This window comes from Eptesicus fuscus, chromosome 3 (genome assembly GCF_027574615.1).
Source record: "Eptesicus fuscus isolate TK198812 chromosome 3, DD_ASM_mEF_20220401, whole genome shotgun sequence".
NCBI classification, from domain to species: Eukaryota; Metazoa; Chordata; class Mammalia; order Chiroptera; family Vespertilionidae; genus Eptesicus; species Eptesicus fuscus.
Genome location: NC_072475.1, coordinates 22,533,007 through 22,560,205, shown reverse-complemented (window position 1 = coordinate 22,560,205; position 27,199 = coordinate 22,533,007). Strand labels below are relative to the sequence as shown.

The 27,199-nt window shown below is 34.6% G+C and overlaps 2 protein-coding genes across 2 annotated transcripts in view; one reads left to right on the top strand and one right to left on the bottom strand.

The window, feature by feature from the left end:
• RSRC1 (arginine and serine rich coiled-coil 1) overlaps positions 1-27,199 on the bottom strand; it is a 326,093-nt gene that overhangs the window by 244,470 nt on the left and 54,424 nt on the right. The gene's annotated exons all lie outside the window — the stretch shown is intronic.
• LOC103286772 (TIMELESS-interacting protein-like) lies at positions 10,294-11,483 on the top strand. The gene is given in 2 exon segments (XM_054713674.1): positions 10,294-11,162; positions 11,164-11,483. Coding segments are annotated over 2 exon segments (939 nt in total). The 5' UTR covers positions 10,294-10,320; the 3' UTR covers positions 11,261-11,483.

Genomic DNA, 27,199 nt, shown 5'->3' with positions numbered 1-27,199 from the left:
AAGAATATATGGCAATTCTGAATTTGCATAACAACAGAGCCTCAAAATATATAAAGTAGAAGCTGACAGAACTTCAAGTTAAACAGACAAATAACTATCAGGATTTGTCTATGAGCTCTCTAAGTAACTGATAAAATGTATCCAGTTTTAAGAGGGGGAAAAAAGATATAAAATATCTGAACAAGTGGTTAAATTCACCTACTTAACTGGATCCCCAAACTGTGTAATATTTATTTTTATCAATTGTATCTGTAATAATTCCTAAAATAAGCCTTATGATGGGCCATAAAACTAATCCCAACACATTTCAAAGATGAAAGGTATTCAGATAATGTTCTCCAACTACAGTAGAATTAAGCAAGAAAGAAATAAACAAAAGACAATTAGAAAAGTTTCTAAATGTTTAAAAATTAAGAAATATATGTCAATATAACCCATGGGAAAGATGAACTCACAGTGGATATTTTAAATTTTGAACTGAATGAAAATTATAATACGGAACATCAAAATGTGTAGTCTATAGCTAAAGCAAGGTAAAGGGGGAATTTATAGCATTAAATACATATATTAGAAAAGAATAAAGCTAACAAAAATTAAGCATTCATCTCAAGGAGTTAGAAAAAAAGAACAGAAAATTATACACATAAAAGGTAAAGGGAAAGAAATAAAGGGGGGGAAAAGCAAAAACTAATGAATCATAAGATTAAGAAAAAGTTGATTCTTTGAAAATAATAATGAGGTTGATAAACCCTTGGTGAAAATGGCAAGGAAAAATAGAGAAATCACAGATAAAATAATCAGTACTGTTATTAAATGGTCTTTGGCCCATAGGGGTTAAAGGCTATGGGAATAGCCCTCCCACCATAAACTAGAAAAGTAGACAAAAATTTATGAAACAACTAATGTTCCAGATATTATACAACAGGCAGCAAAGAACAGTGATTCCCCAAGAAAAAGGAAACAAACAAGGGAACCCTAGGATTGTTCCAGCTTACTGCCTTGAGAAAGTTTACAAGCCACACAACCAGGAGAGGGAGCCCAAATAGAACCCTGCACACTTGCTGAGTTAAGGACATAGCAACAGATCTTCAAGGAGGCCAAGGTGGCTAGAATTTGCAATGAATTAGACCAAAGAAAAAGAAGTTGGACAGAGAGAGGGATCTAGAAATCTCTAGTGGGCTCCCCTGGATCTTCTGACAAGTTCCAATCTATAAACATGTATGTGTGGTGAAATTCCATGGGACCAGAGAACATACACTGGAAAGCAATAGGAATCTTGAATACCATACAAGAGAAATACTATTCCACTAGCCAGAGTGGAGCTGCCCTGTACACAAGGCATTATATACAGTCAAGTATTGGTCCCGGAGCTAAATTAGCAACGGAGGAAAGTAAAGGTACTCTGGATACATCCGAGCAAAGTTTAAAATATGCCTTGATATTGGCAAAATACTACCTGATGAAGTTAGATCAGGGCTACATGAAGGTTTGTTATACTATCCTGTTTTAATGGAGGCTTAAAATTTTCCATTCGGAGGCTTTAAAAAAAATTATTTGAAACCTCATGTATAAATAAGTCTGTTATCTGAAACTCACCATAAAAATCAATGGTTTCTCAATCCAATCCATATAAGCTAATTGATAGAAAGTACCTGAAACATTATACCAAAAGACTTTCAAATACAACCAACAACAACAATGCTATTTCTTTGGGGGAAACACGCACTTGGAATTTTAACTAAGATAAATTGAGGGGGCTAATCTCCTTCAGCCTTGGCCACTGACTGACCTTACATCTGCCTTAGAGAAATCTGTCTAGATCAATATAGTTGCCACATGTTCTACAGAACCTAGGTCAACTGTCCTCAATAGGGGCAGAGGATCAAGTTGCTGTAGATAGTATTTGTAAACAGGATTGCTTACATATTCCTGACATAGTAATTCTCTACCTATAGCACCCCACTGAAATATTTATCAAAATTCCAGATACATTTACTTGGACTTATAACTCATATCAAGTTTTACAACTTAGTTATCAAAATTCAAAGCTGGTAAATAAAAATCAAAACCAATTTCCCATTTACCATAATAGTTAATGCTATAATATATGTACACATAATAATATGCTTGCTTAGTATAACTATTATTCAGCAATATTACAGGGCATAATATTTAACCCTATTATTACTAAGGATGTTCTAAATGCTAAGAAGGGTGTTAGCTGTTATTCCTCTATTTTATCTCTTTTAATTCTCTGGAGTATTTAAACATATAATTGCTATGTCATCTCCTTTTGGTGGTTTGAGGAATTTTTTTTTCTTGTTTTGGGATGAGGCGGGGTTGAGGTGTTTTTTGGTTTAGTTTGGGTTTTGCTTTGAAGAAAATGAACTCTGAAAAGTTCAGAGGTCACAGAACCAATGTGTGATAGAGCTGAAATTTGAACCCAGGTTTGTCCACATCCTTTCAACTACAACACACTGCCGATAAGATCTGGTTACAGTATCATTTTCAAATAAAATATATAAAATAGAAAATAAATATCTACATATACTCATTTCTGAAATATTATCAAAAACGTAACCCCATCTTATTACAGGTAGATCCAGCCAATTAAATATCTTGGAATTCTCATCATGTCAATATTCAAAAATTCCCAATCATCATCTCCAGTACCCCCATTTCTAAAATATTCAGGGTAGAATTGGAAAGAAGGAAAAAGCAAAAGAAAAATGCAGAATGCCAGTGCCTCCCCTCTAAAAAAGCATATAACCCACCCACTATGCCAAAGGTTAAGTCATTTAGTCAAGTTCAAAGATCTTCAAAGACTTCTTAGATCCAGATAAGCCCATATGTTACCAAAATTCTGCGAAAAAGCCATTACTTTCCAATCTGCTTCTCATGTTTAAGATACAGAACACACAGATGCCTGGCATCACTCATCAGTCTTCCTAAATTTTCACACCAGATAATCAAGGTCTTCCAATAACTTTCCTATCTAAAAATCCTAGAAATGTCTTTATTCCATCAGGGACTAACTCACTTGTTAAATCTGAAAGTAACCATAAAAGACGATACAGTTACTGTACAATAAGTGTTAATTTGCTAATTTCTTCACAGGTAATCAATTAAAATGTAAAATATTGGATAAAATTAGTTGCACTAAATTTAACAGCTGCTCCATAAGCATAATTAGTTTCACAAGGGCCATATGTATTCTGAACAGAGACATAGTTGAAACAAATAGACAGATTTTAAGCAAGTTTGAGCAAAATCTGCATTTAATTAGCAGGTGGGCACTACAACTGCATAACGTTTTATACATTTATATTTATGAAGTGACAGAAGATCTAAAGGCTTTTTAAAATGGCGTTTATTGTTTGAATGGGAACTGTTTTGCTGCATGCTAAAGTGATTTAAATCCTTATAGCTCTGCTTTGAAAAAAATCATAAATGGTGAAAGAAAACATGTGGAAAACTGTAAAACTAGAAAGAATTTGCGACAAAAAACAGATACACATACCATAACTAAAAGGAAACTACACTTAATTAAATGTACACTACATCTGGAATATCAGCCTAATAAAATGTGAAACTATTAATTTTCATTGTTCTAAAGGAAATGAGGTCAGTGTCATTTAATAATTCCTCCAATTACATTGGACTAACTCATTGGACTATATGTTCTGGATACCATCTAATCTTAAAATGCCATATACTTTACAATATCCTTAAGTTAAACTTTTTAAATAAAGGCATTTAAATTACAAAGAAGCAAAAGAATAAAATCGCAAATGGAATTCTTTAGCAGCTGGTAGCTACTGGCATATTTTAAACCTTACAATTTTTAGATGAGATTTTTCATGAATGCCCATAGTAAGTATAAGGTCACACTTGTTAGTTCTTATTAGCACTAAAATCATCACTTTAAATACAGAAATAGATACGTAATTTTAAAAATTAAAATGAAGTTTACCTGGCCAATAATTTCATTAGTAGACTATATCAGTTTTAATTTTTAAATATATAAAGAATAAGTTAGTTTTTCAAAGGCAGCATGTCTTTAAGAAGTCCTTAATTGAGCAATAATATTTGTAAGCTAAATATTACAAAATAAAATAGAACAATGAAGCAAATTCCTGCACTGTTTGTATGTGTGTGGGAGAATTAGAGAGGAGAATGCTTGTAAACCAAGAGAACCAGTACCTTAAAATTTTACTATTTCTTCACCTACCTAAGTAATGTACTTAGGTATCAAAGACACTAAACTTAAATTTTTCTTTAAGTAATAAGGTCAAAATGCACAGATAAATTTAAGTTAAACATAAACTTTCATTTATGATATCCTAATTTTGGAAATTAAAAAACATCAACTTCACACACTCTCTAATTTGTATAACAAATCTATACGTGAAAAATGGTAAGGTTTCATGGAATCCTTGTATCAAAAAATGTTTTAAACTACAAATATGATTGTAAAATCCAACTCTGATAACTTTATTGTTTTAACATTAATAATAATTATTTCATATTCAAAAATAAAAGCGAAACTACAGATCACTCTACCCCAAAGGAATTAAAAGGTTTTGTTTTGTTTTGTTTTTTTTGTTTTGTTTTTTTTGTTTAATTAAAATGCTCCTTTAAAGTATTACTTCCTTAGCCCTGGTTGGTATGGTTCAGTTGGTTGAGTATCATCCCATGCACCAAAAGATGGCCAGTTCAATTCCTGCTCAGGGCACATGCCCAGGTTGGGGGCTCAATCCCCAGTCTAGAGTGTGCAGAAAGCAGCCAATCCCTGTTTCTCACTCACATCAATGTTTCTCCCTCTCCCTCTCCCTTCTTCTTTCTCGAAAATCAATAAAAAACACTTTCTTAAAAGATTACTTCCTTAATTCGCAATAGATCAAAACTAAAAGGGACAAAAATCCTAATATCCATTAATTATATGGAAGAAACACTTAAGACACTAGTCGTTCCCAAGTTATTTACTAAAAACTTCCTTTAATTTGTTTTAAAAAGCCTTAACTAACTTGCTGCAAGATTTTATTCAATGCAACTAACTTAAGCGGACAGACTGATAGTTTAAAAATCAGACTGCATTATACTGCCTTTAAGTTAGATTTTCAATCCCCTGGTTTTTGCTGCTCTTCCAAATCTGTGAACAAGTTCTGAATTGCTTATGTCAATATTTTAAGTGCCCAACAAAGGCTTTAATGGTAATAAAAGAATCAGAGAAAGCTAGAAGCCTGGGGCATGAAACTTATCTGAATGGTCACCATATTTTATAAATGAAAAACAGGATCAGGAGCACCCAGCATTATTGTATACTGTGCTGTATTGTATACAAGAGAGAATACTTGAAATAAAGGCGTATGTTAGTTTATTTCCTGATTTGGTGTAATTCAAAATAATCCTAGTGTGTGTTTTTCCCCATATAACATATAACAAGAAGTAGAGCAGATTTTAAAAAGAGACAGAGTCTGTTGCTTTAAGGTCTTATTCCAAAATGCAAGAGGAAACAAAGGCCAGGTAGAACTAAGAACATCTTATTATTGAAAATTCAAAAATCATACTTTTCCCTGGTTTTCCCCCTAGATCTTTACCCTGCATGTTGCCAGAGTGATTTGAAGGTATTCCAAAATCAAGTTCAAGAGACAGTATAAATAATTGATTACTAGTATATACTATATCAGCAAGTAAAGAAAGTAAACCTAAAAGTGGGACCCCCCGCCGAAACCGGTTTGGCTCAGTGGATAGAGCGTCGGTCTGCGGACTGGAAGGTCCCAGGTTCGATTCCGGTCAAGGGCATGTACATTGGTTGTGGGCACATCCCCCAGTGGGGGGTGTGCAGGAAGCAGCTGGTCAATGTCTCTCTCTCATCAATGTTTCTAGCTCTCTATCCCTCTCCCTTCCTCTCTGTGAAAAATCAATAAAATATATTTAAAAAAAAAAAAAAAAAAAAAAGTGGGACCCCCACCTCAAAAGCACCTAGAGTGTGTGGATTTTTATCAGCATTAAAACCAAAAAGAAATCTTTAAGGCTCACATTCAAACTTACAAAATATCCTTTTCACTTTTTACTTATCATATGGCTCCTTTTTTTCCAAAGCTTCTTCATAAAAATAAATGGCTTTTATCCTATATAATAAAAAAGCCTAATATGCTAAGTGTCCAGTCATCCATTCAACCAATCAAAGCATAATATGCTAATAATATGCTAAGGCCGCTCAACCACTCACTACGAAGTGCACTGACCACAGGGGGCAGACAGTCAGCTGGTCGACCAATCGCTATGATGTGCATTAACCACCAGGGGGCAGAAGCTCCGACCAGTAGATTAGCTTGCTGGTGGGGTCTGGCCGATCGGGACTGAGCGAGATAGGGCGGACACGCCCTGGAGCCCTTCCATAGTCCCTCTCCAGCTGGCCAACCTCCCACCGGTGGGGTCCCTTGGCCTGGCCTGCACCCTCTTGCAATCCAGGACCCCTCAGGGGATATTGGAGAGCCTGTTTCGTCCCGATCCTGCAGGCCAGGTAGAGGGACCCCACTGGTGCACCAGGCCTCTAGTATATAATAATGTCCATTTTAAGCTGATAATTTCCTATTTTAACAAGACAAGCAAAAACATAACTTCCTAACTAAATCAATATTACAACGAATGCCCATAAGTTTACTGGTGCTGCCAGCATCTTGGTGAAATCGACTATCGCGAGCTAAACGGAAAGGAAGACAAAACAGGCTTGGCGCTTAACGTGTTAACAAGGATTTTTTAAATCCTCATATTATTTCCCAGAGCTTTCTTTATAGATAATTAAATAGAAAGCTATTTTCTCATTAAATTACTTACATTTATCTGCATTAATACAGATTAAAGTAGAGAAAGTGTTAAAACTGGAAGCAGTGACAAGTGACAGCTGATAAAGAAAGAGAATACAAAATAAACAAAATTAGACACTGGAAACTGTCAAGGATAGTGTGGGATCACATAGCCTACTATTCAAAGATGTACTTTATAGCATTACTATACAGCTCAGTATACTGCACCATAAATGATATTCATAAAGGACTCATTAGCAAAAACAATACAACCAGATTTAAACTTCCTTTAAAAAAACTGCTACTCTTGTTAAAGCTGAAATACCTATCCTTAAGAGAGAAATAACAGTATTTACAACATATTAAGTCAGAGAAGAAGGAAATTCTAATTATTATTTGAACCATTCTTTCCTTGAACACAAAGCACTCAAAGCTTTAAAATAAAAATGGTTTCAAAAAAACTCTCCAAGTATTTTCCACTAAGACTTAGCCTACAACATTAACTCTGGGAGTTGAAGGAAACCTAAGACTGCCTTAAGTGAGTAAGCCTAAGTCCAGAATACCAAGAAAAACGGTGTTATGAAGGGATTTAAAACAAAGTTTGTAATCTCAGGCTTTCAAACAAGCCAATAATGAACCCCAGGTGGGGAGTTTCCCCAGCACCCTAAAAAAAGGTATTTAAAAAATTAGCTTATGTTCATTAAGTGTCAGTTATATGTTTGATATAATAATTTGTGATTAAATTACAAAATCCAGATGACAGAAACACACCAGACAACTTATTGTCTATACCCTTGCACTGGCTCTTCCCACTGTGTTAACACTGTTCCCTAGTCATCTCAGACTGCTCCACCTCTTTCAAATCTGTCCAAATATCGCCTTTTCATTAAGCTCTATCAAAACCACTATGTTAAATACTCTCTCCTTGCCTCCACAAGTCCCAATACCCCACACCTTCTACTATTTTTTAGTTTTTCAACTGCATTAAATCTAAATTCTATACAACCGACTTATTTTTATAGTTTTTGTTTACTGACTACCTCTTTGCTAGAATGTAAGCTCTAAAAGGCAATTTCTTGTAACTGACATATCCAAAACTGTGCCTGTCACATAGAAGACTCTCAAATATTTGTTAAAAATGAATAAATACATTACTTTCCCAATTTTTTCATCTTCTAATCTTAATCCTGCATGATTATTTAATACTTTCCTTAATAAATTCACTTAAATATTTAACTTATTTTTTCACGTATCTATATTAATAAATATTTGAAATGAATGACATTTTCTCTTCTTCCTAATAAAATAGCATATATACCTAACAGATAAGTTATAATAACACTATACATTTTTTTGGTTCAAATTTACATTGTTTTGTATCTCTTACAATATGATAACAACACCTAAGGAAACTTAAAGAAAATTTCAATAAAGCGAAATCTTTTATTACTAGTTTTCAACAAAATGAATTTATTCCCCATTTCATGCAAAATCATCAGTAAAAACAACAAATAATTCCATTAGAAAAATGAACAAAAAACTTTAACAAAATTTTACCAAAAAGGATATACAGATAACAAATAAGCATGTGAAAAGATATTCAATATCATTAGCCATTAGGGAAATGAAAGTTAGAACAATAATGAAATATCACTATGCACCTATCAGAAGGGTTAAAAAAAGTTTTTTTAAATATCAGCAACATTGTCCTATCCAGTTTGGCTCAGTGGATAGAGCGTCAGCCTGTGGACACAAGGGTCCCAGGTTCAATTCCTGTTGAGGGCATATACCTTGGCTGCAGGCTCAATCTCTGGCCCTGGTTGGGGCGTGGGAAAGCAACTAATAGATGTCTCTCTCACATAGATGTTTCTCTCTGTGTGTCTCTCTCCTTCCCTTCCACTCTCTAAAAATCCATGGAAAAATATCCTCATGTAAGGATTAACAAAAAACAAACAAACAAACAAAAAAAAACACACAGAAATAGCAGCAACATCAAATGCCAGTGAGGATACAGAGAAGAAATTGGGTGGCTAATATAGTACCAGTTGGAATGTAAAATGGTACAGTCATTTTGAAAAAAAGTTTGGTAATTTCTTACAACACTAAACATACAACTACTATAAACCCAGCAATTGTACTCTGGGGAATCTATCCCAGAGAAATGAAAATTTATGTTCACACAAAAAAACCTATACATGAATTATCATATCAGCTTTTTCTTGTAACAGTCAAAACCTGAAAATAACCCAGACATATTTCAACTACTCAGCAACAAAAACACCAAATTACTGATACGTGCAACAATTTGGATAAATCTCCAAGGAATTATGCTGAGTGAAAAAAGCCAACCCAAGGTTACAAACTGTATAATACCATTTATATAACATTTTTAAATGACAAAAATTATATTAAAAAGAACAGATTGGTAGTCATGTATTAAGAAGAGGGTATAAGCAAAAGGGAAAGAAGTAGATGTGGTTATGAAACAGTGACATGAGGGATTCTTGTGGTGATATAACAGTTCTCTATCTTGACTGTATCAATGTCAATATTCTGCTTGTGATATTGTACGACAGTTTTATAAGATACTACCATTAGATAAACTAAAAAAGGGGTCTATTATTTCTTATACTTGTGTGTAAATACACAATTATCTCAAAATGAAATATTCAATTAAAAAAATAATGTATAGACCTATTGTTCTGGAAGTACTAGTCAATGCAATGGAGTAGATAAAACAATAAGAGGCATAAGAAGCGAAAATAAAACTATCTCTTCTTGCAGATATTAAATTTAAAAAACTCTAGAGGAAAAATATATAATTAACGCAAACCATTCAAAAACAGTTCAGCCCTAGCTGGTCTGGCTCAGTGGTTAGAGTGTTGGCTTGAGGACTGTAGGGTTGCAGGCTCGTTTCCAGTCAAGGGCACAAACCTTGGTTGCAGGCTTGATCCCTGGTCCTGGTTGGGGCACATGCAGAAGGCAACCAATCGATGTATCTCTCTCAGATCGAAGTTTCTCTCTCTCTCTCTGTCTTTCCCCCTCCCTTCCACTCTCTAAAAATCAATGGAAAAAATATCCTTGGGTGAGGATTAACACACAAAAAAAAATATTCTTTTTAAACATTTCAGCAAGGGAATAGCTCAATTATTAGAAAATAAACAAGAAAAAGGTCAGTAAAACAAAGTTGATAGTATGAGAAACTTTTTATTGAATGTATTGAGGTGACTGACATTGGTTAATAAAATTATAGAGGTTTCAGGTATACAATTCACCACCCCAAGTCAAGTCTCCTTCCATCACCATCTATCCCTGAATCCTTGGTGACATTGCTCAAGAAAAATAGAGAGACGTCTCTAATAACTACTATCAGAAATAGAGCAGGGATCATCACAACAGTGTCTTTTTAAAAGTATATTTTTATTGATTTCAGAGAGGAAGGGAGAGGTAGAGAGAGATAGAAACATTAATGATGACGCCGGGTGCTGAGGCCGCGTGAGAGGAAAAGATGCTGGAACCACAGGAGAATGGCTTGACTGACCTACCAGATTATGAGCATGTAGAAGATGAAACTTTTCCTCCTTTCCCACCTCCAGCTTCTCCAGAGAGAGATGATGAAGGAGCTGAACCTGATGACGAGTCAGGAAGAGGAGCACCTGTTCCTGTGCCTCCAAGGAGAACAGTTAAAAGGAATATACCCAAGCTTGATGCTCAGAGATTGATTTCAGAGAGAGGGCTTCCAGCATTAAGACATGTGTTTGATAAGACAAAATTTAAAGGTAAAGGTCATGAGGCTGAAGACTTGAAGACGCTAATCAGACACATAGAGCACTGGGCACATAGGCTATTCCCTAAACTGCAATTTGAGGATTTTATTGACAGAGTTGAATACCTGGGAAATAAAAAGGAAGTTCAGACCTGTTTAAAACGAATTCGACTTGATCTCCCTATTTTACATGAAGATTTTATTAGCAATAATGATGAAGTAGGGGAAAATAATGACCATGATGTAACTGCTATTGAATTAGATCCATTTTTGACAAACTCATCTGAAAATGTGATGTTTGCTTCTGAATCAAGTAGAAGCCTAACTGAAGAGCAACAACAAAGAATTCAGAGAAATAAACAGCTGGCCTTGGAAAGAAGACAGGCAAAGCTACTGAGTAATAGTCAGTCCTTAGAAAATGACTTGTTAATAAACACGTCCAGGACACAGACAGTTGAAGATGTTAATACGGGTGAGGATCAAAACAAGGAGAAGTCAGATGAACTTAACGAAGACATTCTAGATAATCCACATAATGATGCTGTTGCCAATACTGTAAATGAAGAGGAATTAAAAATAGAGAAAACAACTGGACCAATCCTTTCAAATGTATAGCATTAACTTTATGCTTCATTCCAAAAAGTTACTGAAGTTGAATAGGTCTCAACTAAGAGGAAATTAATTTGGTATCCTCAAAGTTTGAGATTACTATATATTTTGTCTACTTTGAGTGAAATCCTTATGTAGTAAAACCTTTACAGATTCCTGTTTAAAATCTGGTATTATTTATAATTATACTTGCTTCTTATTAACTTTAGTTAAGTCTATTTATTTTCTTTAGTGTTGTACAGTGGGTCCTCGGGTTGTGTCGGAGATCTGTTCTTACAGCGTGACGTAATGTGATTTTCGCCGTGGGTTGGAACCCACCTGCATGAGCGCCTACATTACTCACAAAAAAAAAAAAAAAAAAAAAAAGAAGAAGAAAGAAAGAAACATTAATGATGAGAGAGAATCATTGATCAGCTGTCTCCTGCAGGCCCCCTACGGGCAACCCGGACATGTACCTTTGACCGGAATCGAACCTGCGACCGTTCGGTCCGCAGGCCAATACTCTATCCACTGAGACAAACCAGTTAGGGCCACAACAGTGTCTTTGACATAAAAAATATAAGGTGTTAGAAATAACTTTATGTGAATAAATTTGGAAAATTAAATAAATGAACAAACTCTTGACACAAAATTAGAAAATCTGATGTCAATTCTCTCCATATTAATATATAAAGTCAATAAATTCCCAATCAAAATCTCAGTATATATGGTTTTTAGAAATAGGCAAGATGCCACATCCAGGTAGCTCAGTTAGTTAAAAACTTCATCCCGATACCCCAAGGTTGAGGGTTCGATCCCTGGTCAGAGCACATACAAGAATCAACCAAGGAATACATAAGTAAGTGGAACAAGAAATTGATGTTTCTCTCTCTTTCTGCTTCCCTCTCCCTCTCTCAAATCAATTTTTTTTAAATGAAATAGGCAAGAATCATCTTGATTTTTAAAAATTAAATGGATATACAAATGGTCAGTTAGCCAACATACTCTTATGGAAAAAGAACTAAGTAGAATTTATCTAACATCAAGACTTAATTAATTAAGACAATATAGTATTGGTATAATGATAAACAGATCAATGGAACAGAGAATTTATATCAATGGAACAGAATAGAGCACTTATTAAGTTTCATCTAACTTACTGGTCTGCGGCTCATGAGATATATTAATAAATATGTTCTCCCATTCAGTGGTTGTCTTTTTATTTTGTTGATGGTTTCTTATGCCATTCAAAAACTTGTTAGTGTGAGACAGTTCCATTTATTTATATTTTCTTTTGTTTCCCTTACTCAAGGAGATATAGCAGAAAAAATATTGCTACGAAAAATGTCTGAGATTTTACTGCCTATGTTTTCTTCTAGGATTTTATGGTTTTGAGTCTAACATAAAGTCTTTAATCCATTTTAAATTTATTGTGTGCATTGTAAGAAGATGGTCTAGTTTCATTTTTTTTTTTGCATGTCTTGTCGAGTTTTCCCAATATCATTTATTGAATAGACTATCTTTAGCCCATTGTATGATTTTTGCCTCTTTGTCAAATATTAATTGACTATAAAGGGCTGGGTTTATTTCTGGGCTCTCTATTATGTTCCATCGATCTATATTTCTGTTTTTATGTCAGTATCATGCTGTTTTGATTACTATGGCCTTGTAGTATAGTTTGATATCAGGTCATGTGATTCCTCCAACTTTGTTCTTTCTCAAGATCAAAGTTGCTATGCAGGGTCTTTTGTGGTTCCATATAAATTTTTGAAGTATTTGTTCTAGTTCTGTGAAATATGTCATTGGTATCTTGATAAGAATTACATTGAATGTGTAGATTGCTTTGGGTGGTATAGACTTTTTAATGATGTTAATTCTTCCTATCCATAAACAGGGTATATGATCCCACTTATTTGCATCTTCAATTTCTTTCTTCAGTGTCGTATAATATTCCAAGTACAGGTCTTTTACTTTACATCCTTGGTTAAATTTATTCCTAGGTATTTTATTCTTTTTAAAGCAATTGTGAATGGGATTGTTTGTGTTGGTTTGTTTTGTTTTGTTTTTGTCTCTCTGATGGTTCATTATTGGTGTGTAAAAATGCAACTGATTTCTGGATATTTATTTTGTATCCTGCTACTTTACTGAGTTCATTTATAAATTCTAGTAGTTTTTTGATGGGATCATAAGGGTTCTCTATATATAGTACCACATTAACTGCAAACAATGACACTTCTACTTCTTCCTTTCTAATTTGGATGCCTTTTATTTCGCATTAAGACTATTTTGTTTGTCTCTGCTCTAATCTTTATTTGCTTCCTTCTAATGACTCTGGGCTTTGTTTGTTGTACCTTTTTAAGTTCCTTTAAATGTAAAATTAGATTGTTTGTTTGAATTTCTTCTTGTTTCTTGAGATAAGCCTGTAATGCTACGTATTTCCCTCTTAGGCCTGCTTTGCCTGTGTCCCACAGATTTTGGGGTTGTTGTGCTCTCATTTTCATTTGTTTCAAGATATCTTTTGATTTCTCATTGTTAATCCATTCATTATTTAGTAACATGTTATTTAGCCTCCATGTCTTTGTGTGTTTTTCAGTTTTCTTCTAGTGATTGACTTCAGTTTCAGAGAATTATGGTCAGAGAAAATGTTCAAAATAATTTCAATCTTCTTAAATTTATTGAGACTTATTTTATGTCCTAACATGTAGTCTATCCTAGAAAACATTCCATGGGCACCTGAAAAGAATATATATTCTGCTGCTTTGGGGGTAAAGCTCTGCAGATATCAATGAAATCTATTTGATCTATTGTGCCATTTTAGGCCATGGTCTCCTTGTTGATTTTCTATCTGGAAGATCTATCCATAGATGTCAATCGGGTGTTAAAATTCCCTATTTTAACGATATTATTGTCAATCTCTCCTTTCATGTCCATCAAGATTTACTTTACATACTTAGGCGCTCCCATATAGGATGCATAAATAAATGTACAAGGGTTATATCCACTTCTTGAACTTATCCCTTTATCATTATATAGTGTCCTTCTTTGTCTCTTATTATAGCCTTGGTTTTAAAGTCTATTTTGTCAGATATAATTATTGCTACCCCAGATTATTATCTTTTCAAATATCTTGTCAAGCTTGATACACTAGATAACCTTCAAGTACAGCACATCCAAAGAACTTCACATGTATAATTTCTATTTACACCCTTATACATTATTCCAAATATATATAATAAAGTGAGATAAAAATTATTAAAATGAGAATAAGGAAGAACAAAAGAAAAGAAAAAGAAAACAGAAGCAGGAAAGAGGTTGGTATGCAAATTAGATCATGAGGCCCTTACAATTTCTAGAATTGGACCAAAAATCTGTTTGTCAAGCTAGTAGCTAACTCAAAAGAAGTAAAAACGTAATGTTCACAGAATAAAAACAAACCAGGTTATCAAATCAAATACAACTATCCCTGACCCCGATATCATTCTTAAAATAAACCCTCTAATGAATTTCACAGGGCAATTTGCAACAACTTCCCTAAATATAGGCTATATGCCAAAACACTATCAGTAAAATCAATTCCAGAGAAGGTCAATATTATGAGTCCGGATATAAGACTTGGGCTTAAATAAGGGATAGGTTTTAAACTAAAAATGAAATAGATACACTATATATCCTTCAATCATTACTTCATAATACTAGAGGCCCAGTGCACGAAATTTATGCACTGGGGGGGAGGGGTCCCTCAGCCCAGCCTGCACCTTCTCCAATCTGGGACCCCCTCGAGGGATATCCGACTGCCCATTTAGTCCCAATCCCTGCCGGCCTGATCGCCCCCAACTGCCCTCCCCTGCCAGCCCGATTGCCAACTGCCCTCCCCTGCCGTCCCCATCTGCCCTCTCCTGCCGGCCTGGATGCCCCCAACTGCCCTCCCCTGCTGGCCAGGTGGCCCCCAACTGCCCTCCCCTGCCGGCCATCTTATGGTGGCCATCTTGTGACCACATAGGGACGGCCATGTTGTATGAGGGTGTGATGGTCAATTTGCATATTACCTCTTTATTATATAGGATTATTCTTCTTGGCAAAGCTTTTGAAAGGTTCTGCATGGCAGTGAGTTTGAGATTATATCACCTGACAAGTACCTGGTGGGCAACTATTTTATGTGGCTACTGTAGGGACAAAGACCTATATTGTAAGAATCAACCCAAATGGAAATAGAAGTAGCACTCTCTTATGAAAAGGGACGATCCTAATAAAAAGGACTAGAGTTTGAACAAAAGGAATAAACTCCTAACCCCCATTTATTAGATAATCCCAGAGAAGCCTGGGGCTAGAGCCAATTTTTCTTTCAGAATGTAATTTTTAATCCTCTCAAATATAAAAGCATTCAAAATAGAAAAATATGGCAGCAATACTTTTATTCTAGAAAAAAAATTTTTAAATGTATTCAAATGCTTACATAAGCTATACAAGAAATCTAATAAAGGACCCCAAAATATTTTTTCAGAAATGTTAACTACTTAGTATATCCTTCAACATGCAACTAATAAACTAGTTACAAGTTGTACAGCCAAGACACTAAATGTGGTAATTATATAGTAACAAATCCTGAGGCATTTGTACCAAAATGATAATAAAAATTATAAACACTGAATTTAAATGCATCATAATCAATTAATAAAATAAATCTTTTGACTGTCCATTTTAACAAACCCTTTTGACTGTCGCAGTTTTCATAAATTTTACCATGTAATTTATGAAAAAAGTTTTCCAAAGTTTAAAAAACATCTATAAACAAAAAGAATAAAAATCAATGAGATGTTTTCATATGAATGCCAAATTACATGGAAAAATCACTCTTATTGATACATTTCAGTGTTATATCAGTTAATCTTTGTTCCATAATAAACCACTTAAACTTAGAAGCTTAGAACAATATTTATTATTTATTATTGTTCATAATTCTCTAGATGAGCAAGAAATAATATCTGATCTCAGATGACAACTAATCTGAGTGGTCAGTGGGATCAGTTAGGTCACCTGATGGCTGGGGTGTGAGTAGGATGGTCTAGGACAATAATCAACAAACTTTTTCTTAATGGGTTCACAGACCATGAGATCTCTATAGCAACTCTTAAACTCTGCCATTGTAGCAGGAAAGTAGCCACAGACAGCACATAAACAAATAACTCTGGCTGTGTTCCAATAAAACTGTATTGACGAAAACAGGCAGCAAGCCAGTAAACTCTAGTTTGCTAAACCCTGGCCTACGATGGCCTCACTCATGTATCTGACAGTAGGTGGGTTGATAGGTTTACTGCAACTCAGCTGGGAAGTTTCCCCTCTGCTGCAACAGCTTCTTATCTTCCAGTAGGCTCCAGGGTTTCGTGACATTGTTCTACCACAGTTCCAAAAAACAGCAAGAAAATGCAAGCCCCAATGTGCATGGCTGCCTTGATTATGTCTATGTTCTTGAAGAAATTAAAATATATAGGAATCCTACAGTAACATTTCCCCTCTTAAAATGTTACAATTAGCAAATATTAATACATCTATGAGTAAAATTATAGAACTGCATTTTACAGTGTACATCAACATGCAGATATAAAGCCAACAATATAATATTAAAATACTGCCCTATATTTTTAAAACAAATTTTTTAAAAAATTCTATTGACTTGAGAGAGAGAGAGAGAGAGAGAGAGAGAGATCAATTTGTTGTTCCACTTATTTATGCATTCGCTGTTGATTCTTGTATGTGCCCTGACTGGGGAGCACACCTGCAGCCTTGGCATATGGAAACGATGCTCTAACCAACTGAGCAACCCAGCCAAGGCAATACTGCCCTATATTTGTAGAGCACTGTTGATAACTGTCATAAATACTTCTTCACAATCTCATGAAAAGTAAAAAAGACTTACCTGAAGTGAAACATTAACATTTTGCCCATTTATGTTTATTAATTAAGAGTCTCACAACTACAATGCCCTAATACTAAATTAGGTTTTGAAAATACACTATACACAAATAAAACAGAACTTTATTTAAGATCTAAAATTTCAATTTACAACATCAAGGATTAAAACAATTATGACAAGTTGATCAATATATAGAATGTGTATTTCTAATTACATAAAAAGGCAATTCCTTCCCAAACTTTAAATTATCATTCTTTTATTCTATGCTTTAAAAACAGATTAGAACCAGAGTCATAGAAGCATCGAACAGACTGTCCAACCTATGAGGGAAGGCAGGGGGTGAGGGGGTAAGAAAGCAACCAAAGGACTTGTATGCATGCATATGAGCATAACCAATAGACACAGATGGGGGGCAGGGGTTGAGGGTATGTATTGGGGGGGGGGGAGGGGGAAGAGTGGCGGCCAGGGAGAGGTCAGTGGGGAAAAAGGAGACTTATGTAATACTTTAAACAATAAAAAATTTAAATTAAAAAAAAACAGATTAGCATTTCCTAATAACCAAGACAAAATAAATTCTATCAAGATATAGTCTAATAAACTAATTTAATTTAAATAGAGATTATTATCTTTTCAAATATCTTAATTATTGAAAATGTTTTAATGAAAGGACTTATTGAATAATTAAACCAAAACAATTAAGAGAAATTACTAAGTAATCAAACCAACACAATTAATAAGAAAAATTATTAAGGACATGAGATAAAACCAAGGCATAATTTTAAAGCATCAAATTAAATGCCTATAGTTCCACATGTACATAAAGAAAAAAATAATTTAATAATAAATTAACTAATAAAGAAACAAGAGCAGTAAAAAAAAGATATAGTCTAAGTTTGCAGAATTTGATATTCTTATAAACAATCTATTTACTAGCTTTATGTTTCCTCTTTCTCTTTAAATGTGTGTTAAATTTAAAATATGTGTTAAAAATACTCAAAAGGCATTATAAAAAACTAAAAAGAAGTTCATAATTCTAGCAGCGGACCAGGTGGTTGATTGGAGAGATTAAATAGCTCAATCCATTTGTTTCTAAATACTGAAACAATAGACTAAAATCCACAGTAATTAAGTCAGGCCCTAAGAAATATGCACTGCCTGATTGACATTTATACACCCAAATTCTTGAATAAATGAAACTGTTAAGAGAACTAAATATACAAACCTAGTTTCAATAAAGTTGGCAATACCTTAAAATATTCCGCATAAATAATTTTAACTTTAGGCATTAACATTAAGGAAATGATTAGAACCACATTTTTCATAACAAAGAGGTATAATTGACCTTTATTTTATTAGCCTACAATTTGCTCCACCACTGTTTTCTTAAACCACTCTAATGGTATATATACCTTGACAACATCTCACAGATGGTTATGATTATGTATAACAAGACAACAAGCTCATTGAAAACCATTACAGATGCTTAGCTAATGGGATGTCACATTAAATCTGATATAAGATTAAAAACTTTCTATCAATTATATTATAAACAAAGATATATCATTTGAAATTTACATTCAAACATTTCTAAACTAATTCCATAGAAGCACTAAATTAGTAATATGCTTATTTAAGAAAGAGCTTTAAAAACAAGTGAAGACATTACACAGCTTATCCCCATCACACAACTTGCTTGCACCATGTGCCCTTTTGGGAGGGGTGGGTTTATATATAGAGAGAGATATATTTTTTGCTTTCAACATCTTAGATATAGATGCTTCTAACTACAAAACTCTGGTAAATGTCAGAATTCGATTTGACTACTTCTTACTTCCTCTCTTAATGCTTAATGACTAATTCCTTAGAGATGTCCTTAAAAGCCCTAAAATGTTGTCCTTCGGTAGAAACTTTCACCAGCAATCAATCAGAAGCAAATTAGATGATTGTGTTGAAATGTACTACACTGTGTAAGCTAACAAATGAATGAAGAAAGGTAGTATATCGGAACATATGCCACTACACTGAAGTTGCTAAAAGGGTTTGTTGGAAGAATATTTGGTTTCCAGTGGAGCAAATATGGAATATAAAGGGACAGTGATAAAAGAATACCAAGTCATATGGAAATCCAAATATAGTGACAGACACAATTATTTTACTAATTGCTAATGAATACAGTCAAGTGGCTTCAAAAAGCAAAACTTTGCTTGGACTACTTCAGGTTTTGACCTCTGCATGAGCAAATGCATTTAAACTGAAGCCCACCAAAATTGATTAACGGCGCCAGCCAAGGCCAGCATGTTAGTTGAAGCTTTTTCCATCTATCCCATGGCCCCAAGGATAGTTAAATGAACCTTAAAATGGCTACAAACAGCTCAATGACTACACAGAGTCCTGCCAATTAGAAATAATTAGGCAGTCATTTTGGTGGTAAGTCTTTTTAAGTGCATACATAACGATGCAATGATGCTTATTAACGATCTCATATGAGCTATGCTCAAACAGCCTGAAATAATTATGCAACTATCACAAAGCCTTGCTCATCTCTGTACTTCACCTTAATGCATTTAAAAATCCACTTCATTACCTCCAGTAATTAATCCTCCATTAATTGCAGGAAAAGCTCAGTTTACCAAGCTTCATTTCTAATTATCTTATAAATAGTTATGGTTCTAATTAATGTGTTCATTAAGATGAATATCTTTCTCAAAGCCATGCTCAGAGCAAAGGTTCCACTTATTCTCTCAAAAGCCTAACTAGCCATAAGGTGAGGCCATTTTGGTTGCATTTGCTTTTATTTTAGTATACTCAACCTCCTAATTGGCATTTAAAATCTAATTTAGAGAAACTTCAAGGAGGCTATATAGGGGGAAATAGGGGCAAAAGATATTTTCAAACTCTTTTCCAATCAATAATCCTAATACCTTAATAGGAAAACTTTAGTGCACTTTTTGGACAAAAATTGACTAATATACTTAAGTACTATAGCCAAGGGAATTTCAATTCCACACAAACATAGCTTTTGCCCCATCTCTTCAATTAGAAAATAAGACAAGGAAGATAAAATATACTATTAAAACAAATGTATTTAAATTTATATTAGATTGCCTAGCTAAATTGCCACTATAAAGCAATGACTCAGTATAAATTGTCAGCCTTCAAAGAAAAAACTTACACATATCCTGGGATCACCATTAATTCATATCATTTTGGAAACACAGTTAGTCTATGTGCTTCTTAAAAACAGAAATCTAATTCTGTACTCCCAAGTATACAGCCCTTAAATACTGGCTATGATTAAAAGATGAAATATAATGCAAAATCATTCTGCTTAGAAACAAAAATAATTTTATAATTTGTTAAATTTTTAAAATAATTGTGTAGTTCAGAAGCACAAAGGTATTCTTAATTTTAAAAAATCGTATTTTATTTTCTATAATTAAAAGAACCAAAACAATTTATTTGGGAAATCAAGTGAGTAAACTTCTATAATAAAAAATAAGTTATTCTTCTAATAATCCTGAGTTAATAATAAAGCTATAGTTCCACATATGATGGATGTCTCCTGCTTTTCTCTAATTTGCTGTTGCTCATTAATCTTACCCCCTTGTCTTTATCCATGTAAGATAAGTCCACAGAACAGTTTCATTTATGAATTGTTCAAAAAAGTCATATTCATTTTACAAGCAAATTCTAAAGATATAGTTTCTTCATACTTAATTATAATGTGTAATTTCTCTAGAACAAACTTTTAAAATATATTTTACACAAAACCACTATGGCTTGTGTTCCCACATTAAAATTTCTGATTATGGAGACTAATAAATTTGCTACAAGGGTAGATGGGACTCAGTTTGAGAGAAAATCTCATATATTTTATAGCAACACTAGAGTCCCGGTTCACAAAATTTGTGCACGGAGGAGGAGGAGGGCAGGGATCGGGCCTAAACCAGCAGTCGGACATCCCTCTCACAATCCGGGACCGCTGGCTCCTAACTGCTCACCTGCCTGCCTGCCTGATCTCCCTAACCACTCACCTGCCTGCCTGATTGCCTCTAACCGCCTCTGCCTCGGCCCCCACCATCATGGATTCGTCCGGAAGGATGTCCAGAATGATGTCCAGAAGGTCGTTTGGCTCTCTGGTCTAATTAGCATATTACGCTTTTATTATTATAGATGCACTCATTCATTCATTCATTCATTCTTCTATGTTCTAGGTACTTTTCAATGTTGACAAGGATACAGAAGTTAATAAGACAAGCATGGACTATGCCACAATGGAGTTAAAAGTCTAAGTATTTTAAAGTAAAACACTCCTGCTAACTTAAAAGAAACAATGCCACAACACGGAAACAGGATGATTTTAGCTATAAGTTTCAGTTACTATAATATAGATGTATATCAAGTACACCTTAATATCCAGAGAAAACGTCAATCCCCTACTATATCCAAAAGATCCTTGAGAGACATCTTGGCCCATCCACCTGTGTACAATATAGGCACCAAATTGTACCAATATAACAAAAATGTACATAATTCAGAGAGACATACTGTGAACATAAGTGGATCTATGAGAATATTAGGTTTGGTGTACCTATCTTCTAAATTTTAACCAATCAGTGACACCTTACCTGGTGGAACAGAACAGTGAGCCTCAGTTGTGGCTTTGGAATACTCCAAGATGTCTCCAACAAGCTCAAAATGAGAATCATAAAGTGCTCACCACAAAACTTAACATTAATTAATTCACTTTTATTTTTAAAATTATTATTTCGAGAGGAAAGGGGAAAGGAAAACAAATGGTGGTAAGTTGATACAATATCCAAAATATCAAAAATTATTCTTCCTTTTTATCTAGAGGAATTAAGGAATATCATTTCTGTTTATCCTAAAAGTATTCAAATTTTAGAATATTCACATCGTTTTCCCTCTCTTTTCACTATGCTATCCTCACCACACAATCAAATCTAAAGAAATAAAGCCACTGAACTTTTTTAGTAACACAACAAAGCTTCCTATAATTACCTGACCAATATCACAAAATAATGTTAATGTTAGTCCCTCATAGTCCATTTTCTCTTTGATCCAAACAAATTTATTTCAGGCAAACAAATTTTTTACTATGTCAACAGGCTTATACATACTAGTATAAGTGAACTGGAAGCAATGGTTCCTAATAGGCAAAAATGAAAAGCTGAAAAAGGCAAGCAATCCAAAAACCTAAGATTCTAATGAGCCAAATTTAAATGGATTGAAATGGTTAACATTCCAAATAAATTTGATTAGGCTCTAAATTGAGATCTAAGTAAAAGGCAAATTTCCCCTAACTATTGGATTGGAAGTAGTGTTAATTCTTTATCATTGCACAGATACTAATGACAAAAATAAAGGTGACCCATTACATTGCATTAACATGCCCTTTCCTCACCCCAGTTAGTAAAAGAGAGGAAAGCACATACCAGTAGGCCAGACTAAAAATAATATTTTATGAGAAGATTTCTGATCTTATCATGGACACAGACAGCTCAGTACAGTACCAATTAACAATGTTAAGTCTCCAGGCACCTTAGTTCTAACATGTAAAAATCTAAATATCTTTCACAGACACGATTAACTTATAATATTTAGGAAAGCCACACAAGACATTAAACTAAAAAGAGAGCTTCTGTTGTATTTTCTTCATAAGGCTCATCAAAAGTTTGGCAGTGTCATCTATTACTAAGAATAAAGTTATATCCTCTACCCATACCATAGGCAGAATATTCTTCTTCATCCTTGACACTGAACTTAATCACACATATTGACAGAAGTAACACTGAGCAGAGGATTTAAATGTGCTTGAGAAATCTGACTTGTTTTCCTTTTGTCTAAGAAAACCTGCTTTGATTAACAGCTGATCCAAGGATGATGAAGCCCCAGCTTGGAGTCAAGCCCAAGAAGCCCAGCCTAAATCAGAAGAGGTCCAGTTCACTGGCACATGTTTGTGTAAGAAATATATCTCTTTTTTTTTTTTTGTATGCCATTGAATTTTGAGATGGTTACTATGTAGCATTATAGTAACAACTGCTGATTGACATAATGACATTAGCACCAGAGGGTTTAGGCTTTATAGCCTGTCATCTTGCCAAGGGGAACAAAGAATAAAATCTGTTGGAGAACAGGGGATAGGAGTGAGAACAAGGGTTTGAATTCACAGATTTATCCATGTAAGCATGAGCAAGTTATTTGACCTCTGTAGTTTATGTCCTCATCTGTAAAGACTTAGAAAATAAGAAAGGTTGCTATGACAAATAACCTATGATGATAATACACCTCCACAACTCCTAACACAGAGTAGATACTCAATAAATGTTAGTTTCCCCTTTATTTTCCTTATTGTTTGTAAACTTTTTCTTTATTTCAATACATTTTCACAAAATTTTTATTACATGCAAATAGGTAATCCTATTTTTTTACTAAACTTTAAAGTCTGTCAAACTAATTCTAGAATGTCTATTTCCAAGTCTGAGAAGAATCCTCCCCTTTCTGATGGATCTTACTTATCATCTTTCTCTTTCTTGTTATAAAATTTAAGTTTTTCATGATGATGCATTCTTCTACAGAAAAATACCAGAAGAACATACCTTTGCTTGTTTGATAAGCAAAATTCCCATATGTTTTCCTTCCTATTTCTCTTCATATTTATTTCATCCTTTCCTCAAAAAAGGTGACAAATAGTAGTTACATTATCAACACATTTTTTTCATTTCAGAAGAAAAGGGTAGATTCAAATGATACTAATAAAATGTTTTAGTTATTCAGAAGATATACTGTACAAATTAAAAATTAGTATTAGGGATTTATTTTTTAAATTTAATAAGTGAATGGCTTAAGGCAGTGATAATTTCTTTAAAAAAAAAAGAAAAACAGAAGCTGCAGGGAAGGTCAGAGACTCAGAAACAGACACAATCATTCACGATAAAAGACTTCAGGGGACATTTTAATAACTACCTGTGGCAGAATCTCTCATATTCATTATAAAATTCCCAAGGCAGACTTTGTTTTCTCATTCATAGTCACAGATATAGAAAATGGAGCCTTCCCATTAAATGCAGTGTGAGTAGATGCATTTAAACAACAGTTGTTTTATCACTGCATTTATCACCATAGTTTGCAATAAACAAGGTAAGAGCTTCATAGGAATGAACACACACAATATGCACGTGTGCATGCACACACATGCACATACACACAGCATCAAGCAGAGATTATTGAAGCTATGTGACATTCATGTTTATTTTTAAATGCTTGGACACAAACAAAATATGATTGAAGAATGATCAACTCATGAATCAAATAAGATCTCACCCACATTACAAAAAGACATGAGAGGGTTCAAAAATTTTAAAAGCTCTTGTCAAAAAAAAAAGTTACATATACAGGATAGGGCAAGAATAGATTTACAGTTGTTCACATGGAAAATAATACAATCATTAATTAATAATACAGGAATGGGACAACATTCACATTATGGTGCCAGAAGGAGAAGAGAGAGAGCAAGATATTGAAAACCTCTTTGAAGAAATAATGACAGAAAAATTCTCCTACTTCATGAAAGAAATAGACTTACAAGTCCAGGAAGTGCAGAGAGTCCCAAACAAGAGGAACCCAAAGAGGACCATACCAAGATACATCATAATTAAAATGCCAAGGGTTAAAGGCAAAGAGAGAATCTTAAAAGCAGCAAGAGAAAAGCAGTTAGTTACCTACAAGGGGGCGCCCATATGACTATCAGATGATTTCTCAACAGAAACTTTGCAGGCCAAAAGTGAATGGCAAGAAATATTCAAAGTGATGAATAGCAAGGACCTACAACCAAAATCACTCTACCCAAAAAGCTATCATTTAGAACTGAAGGTCAGATAAAGAGCTTCACAGACAAGAAAAAGCTAAAGGAGTTCATCACCGCCAAACCGTTATTATATGAAATGCTAAATTGTATTCTTTAAGAAGAGGAAGAAGAAGAAGAAGGTAAAGATAAAAAATATGAACAACAAAGGGCTAACACATACATATCTATCAACAATTGAATCTAAAAATCAAATGAATAAGAAATCTGATGAACAGAATAAACTGGTGAATGAAATAGAACCAGGGGCATGGAAATGGAACAGACTGATGGATTCTCAGAGGGAAGGGAATATGGGGGGGTGCGGGAAGAGATTAGACAAATATCTTATATGCATGTATGCATTACCTATGGACACAGACAAAAGGGAGGCGAGGACCTGGAGTGGGGTGGAAACTGGGTGGAGGGGAGCTATGGGAGGGAAAAAAGAGGGACATCTGTAATAATCTCAACAATAAAGATAAATTTTTAAAAAAAGAAGAGGAAGAAGGAAAAAAAGACAAAAAATCCTATCTAATAAAAGAGTAATATGCAAATTGACCATCACACCAAGACACAAGATGGCTGCCCCCATGTGGACACAAGATGGCTGCCACAAGATGGCCTGCAGAGGAGGGAAGTTGTGGGAAGTTAGGGGTGACCAGGCCAGCAGAGGAGGGCAGTTGAGGGTAACCAGGCCAGCAAGGAAGGGAAGTTGGGGGGGACCCAGGCCTGCAGGGGAGGGCAGTTGGGGTGACCCAGGCCTGCAGGGGAGGGCAGTTGGGGGGACCAGGCCTGCAGGGGAGGGCAGTTGGGAGCCAGCAGTCCTGGATTGTGAGAGGGATGTACAACTGCCCTCCCCTGCTGGCCTGGTCCTCCCCAACTGGTCCAGTGGGATTGGGCCTAAAAGTGCAGTCGGACATCCCTCAAGGGGTCCCAGATTGGAGAGGGTGCAGGCTGGGCTGAGGTACAACACCACCCCCCATGCACAAATTTCGTGCACCGGGCCTCTAGTATGAACAATAAAATAGCAATAAATACATATCTATCAACAATTAAATCTAAAAATCAAAATAAACAAACAAGAAATCTAATAAAGTAAACTGGTGAATAAAATAGAATCAGAGGCATGGAAACATGGAACAGACTGACGAATCTCAGAAGGAAGGGAGGTGGGGGAGGGGAGGCGGGAAGAGATTAACCAAAGATCTACCATGGACACAGACAGTAGGGTGGTGAAGGCTTGGGGTGGGGAGGGAACCAGCTGGAGGAGGAAAATGGGTGGGGAGGGATAACGGAGATATCTGTAACACTCTCAACAATAAAGATTATAAAATAAATAATAATAATAATAATTCAGGAATAAACTCTGTGTTTTGCATACTCACAACTGTAAACCTATTTTTGCCACAGCCTGTATTTTATTGTATTTGTTTGTGTGTTCAGATACATGATATACAGTAATGAAATAATCATTTATTTAATTCTATTGTAGATTTTCCATTTAAAACACTCTCAAACCCAGTCGCTGTATTTCTACTCCCTCCCACCTTTTTATCTAGAGGAGTTAAGAAATATCATTTGTTTATCCTGAAAGTATTCAAATTTTAGAATATTCACATCATTTATCCTCTCTTTTTACTATGCTATCCCCACCACACAATCAATTCTAAAGAAATAAAGCCAATGAACACTTTTAGTAACACAACAAGCTTCCTATAATTACCTGACCAATATCACAAAATAATGTTAATGTTAGCCCCTCAGAATCCATTTTCTCTTTGATCCAAACAAATTTATTCCAAGTAAACAAATTCCTTCCTGTATCAACAGTCTTATCCATATAAGTGAACTATAATTCTGCTACTCCTCTCCCTGCAAAAAATGAAAACCTGAAAAAGGCAAAACCAGGCTTTCATTGAATTGGACAATGTAACTCAGTTGCAGGCTCCATACCCAGTCCAGACAGGCAAAGGAGGGAAGCAACCAATTGATGTGTCTCTCTCACATTGATAGTCTTCTCTCTCTGTCTCTCCCCCTCCCTTCTACTCTTTCTAAAAAGAAATCAATGGGAAAAATATCCTTGGGTGAGGATTAATAACAACAACAAAGAATACAGTCAGAAATGAGAATTTACAGTAAGTCATCATTAACTTAGTCGACAGGTTCTGCTACTTGAAGTGAAATGACATATCATGAAACCAACTTTAACATAAGCTAACGTTGGAAACAAGAGTTAAGTTCCTACAGTCTCTAAA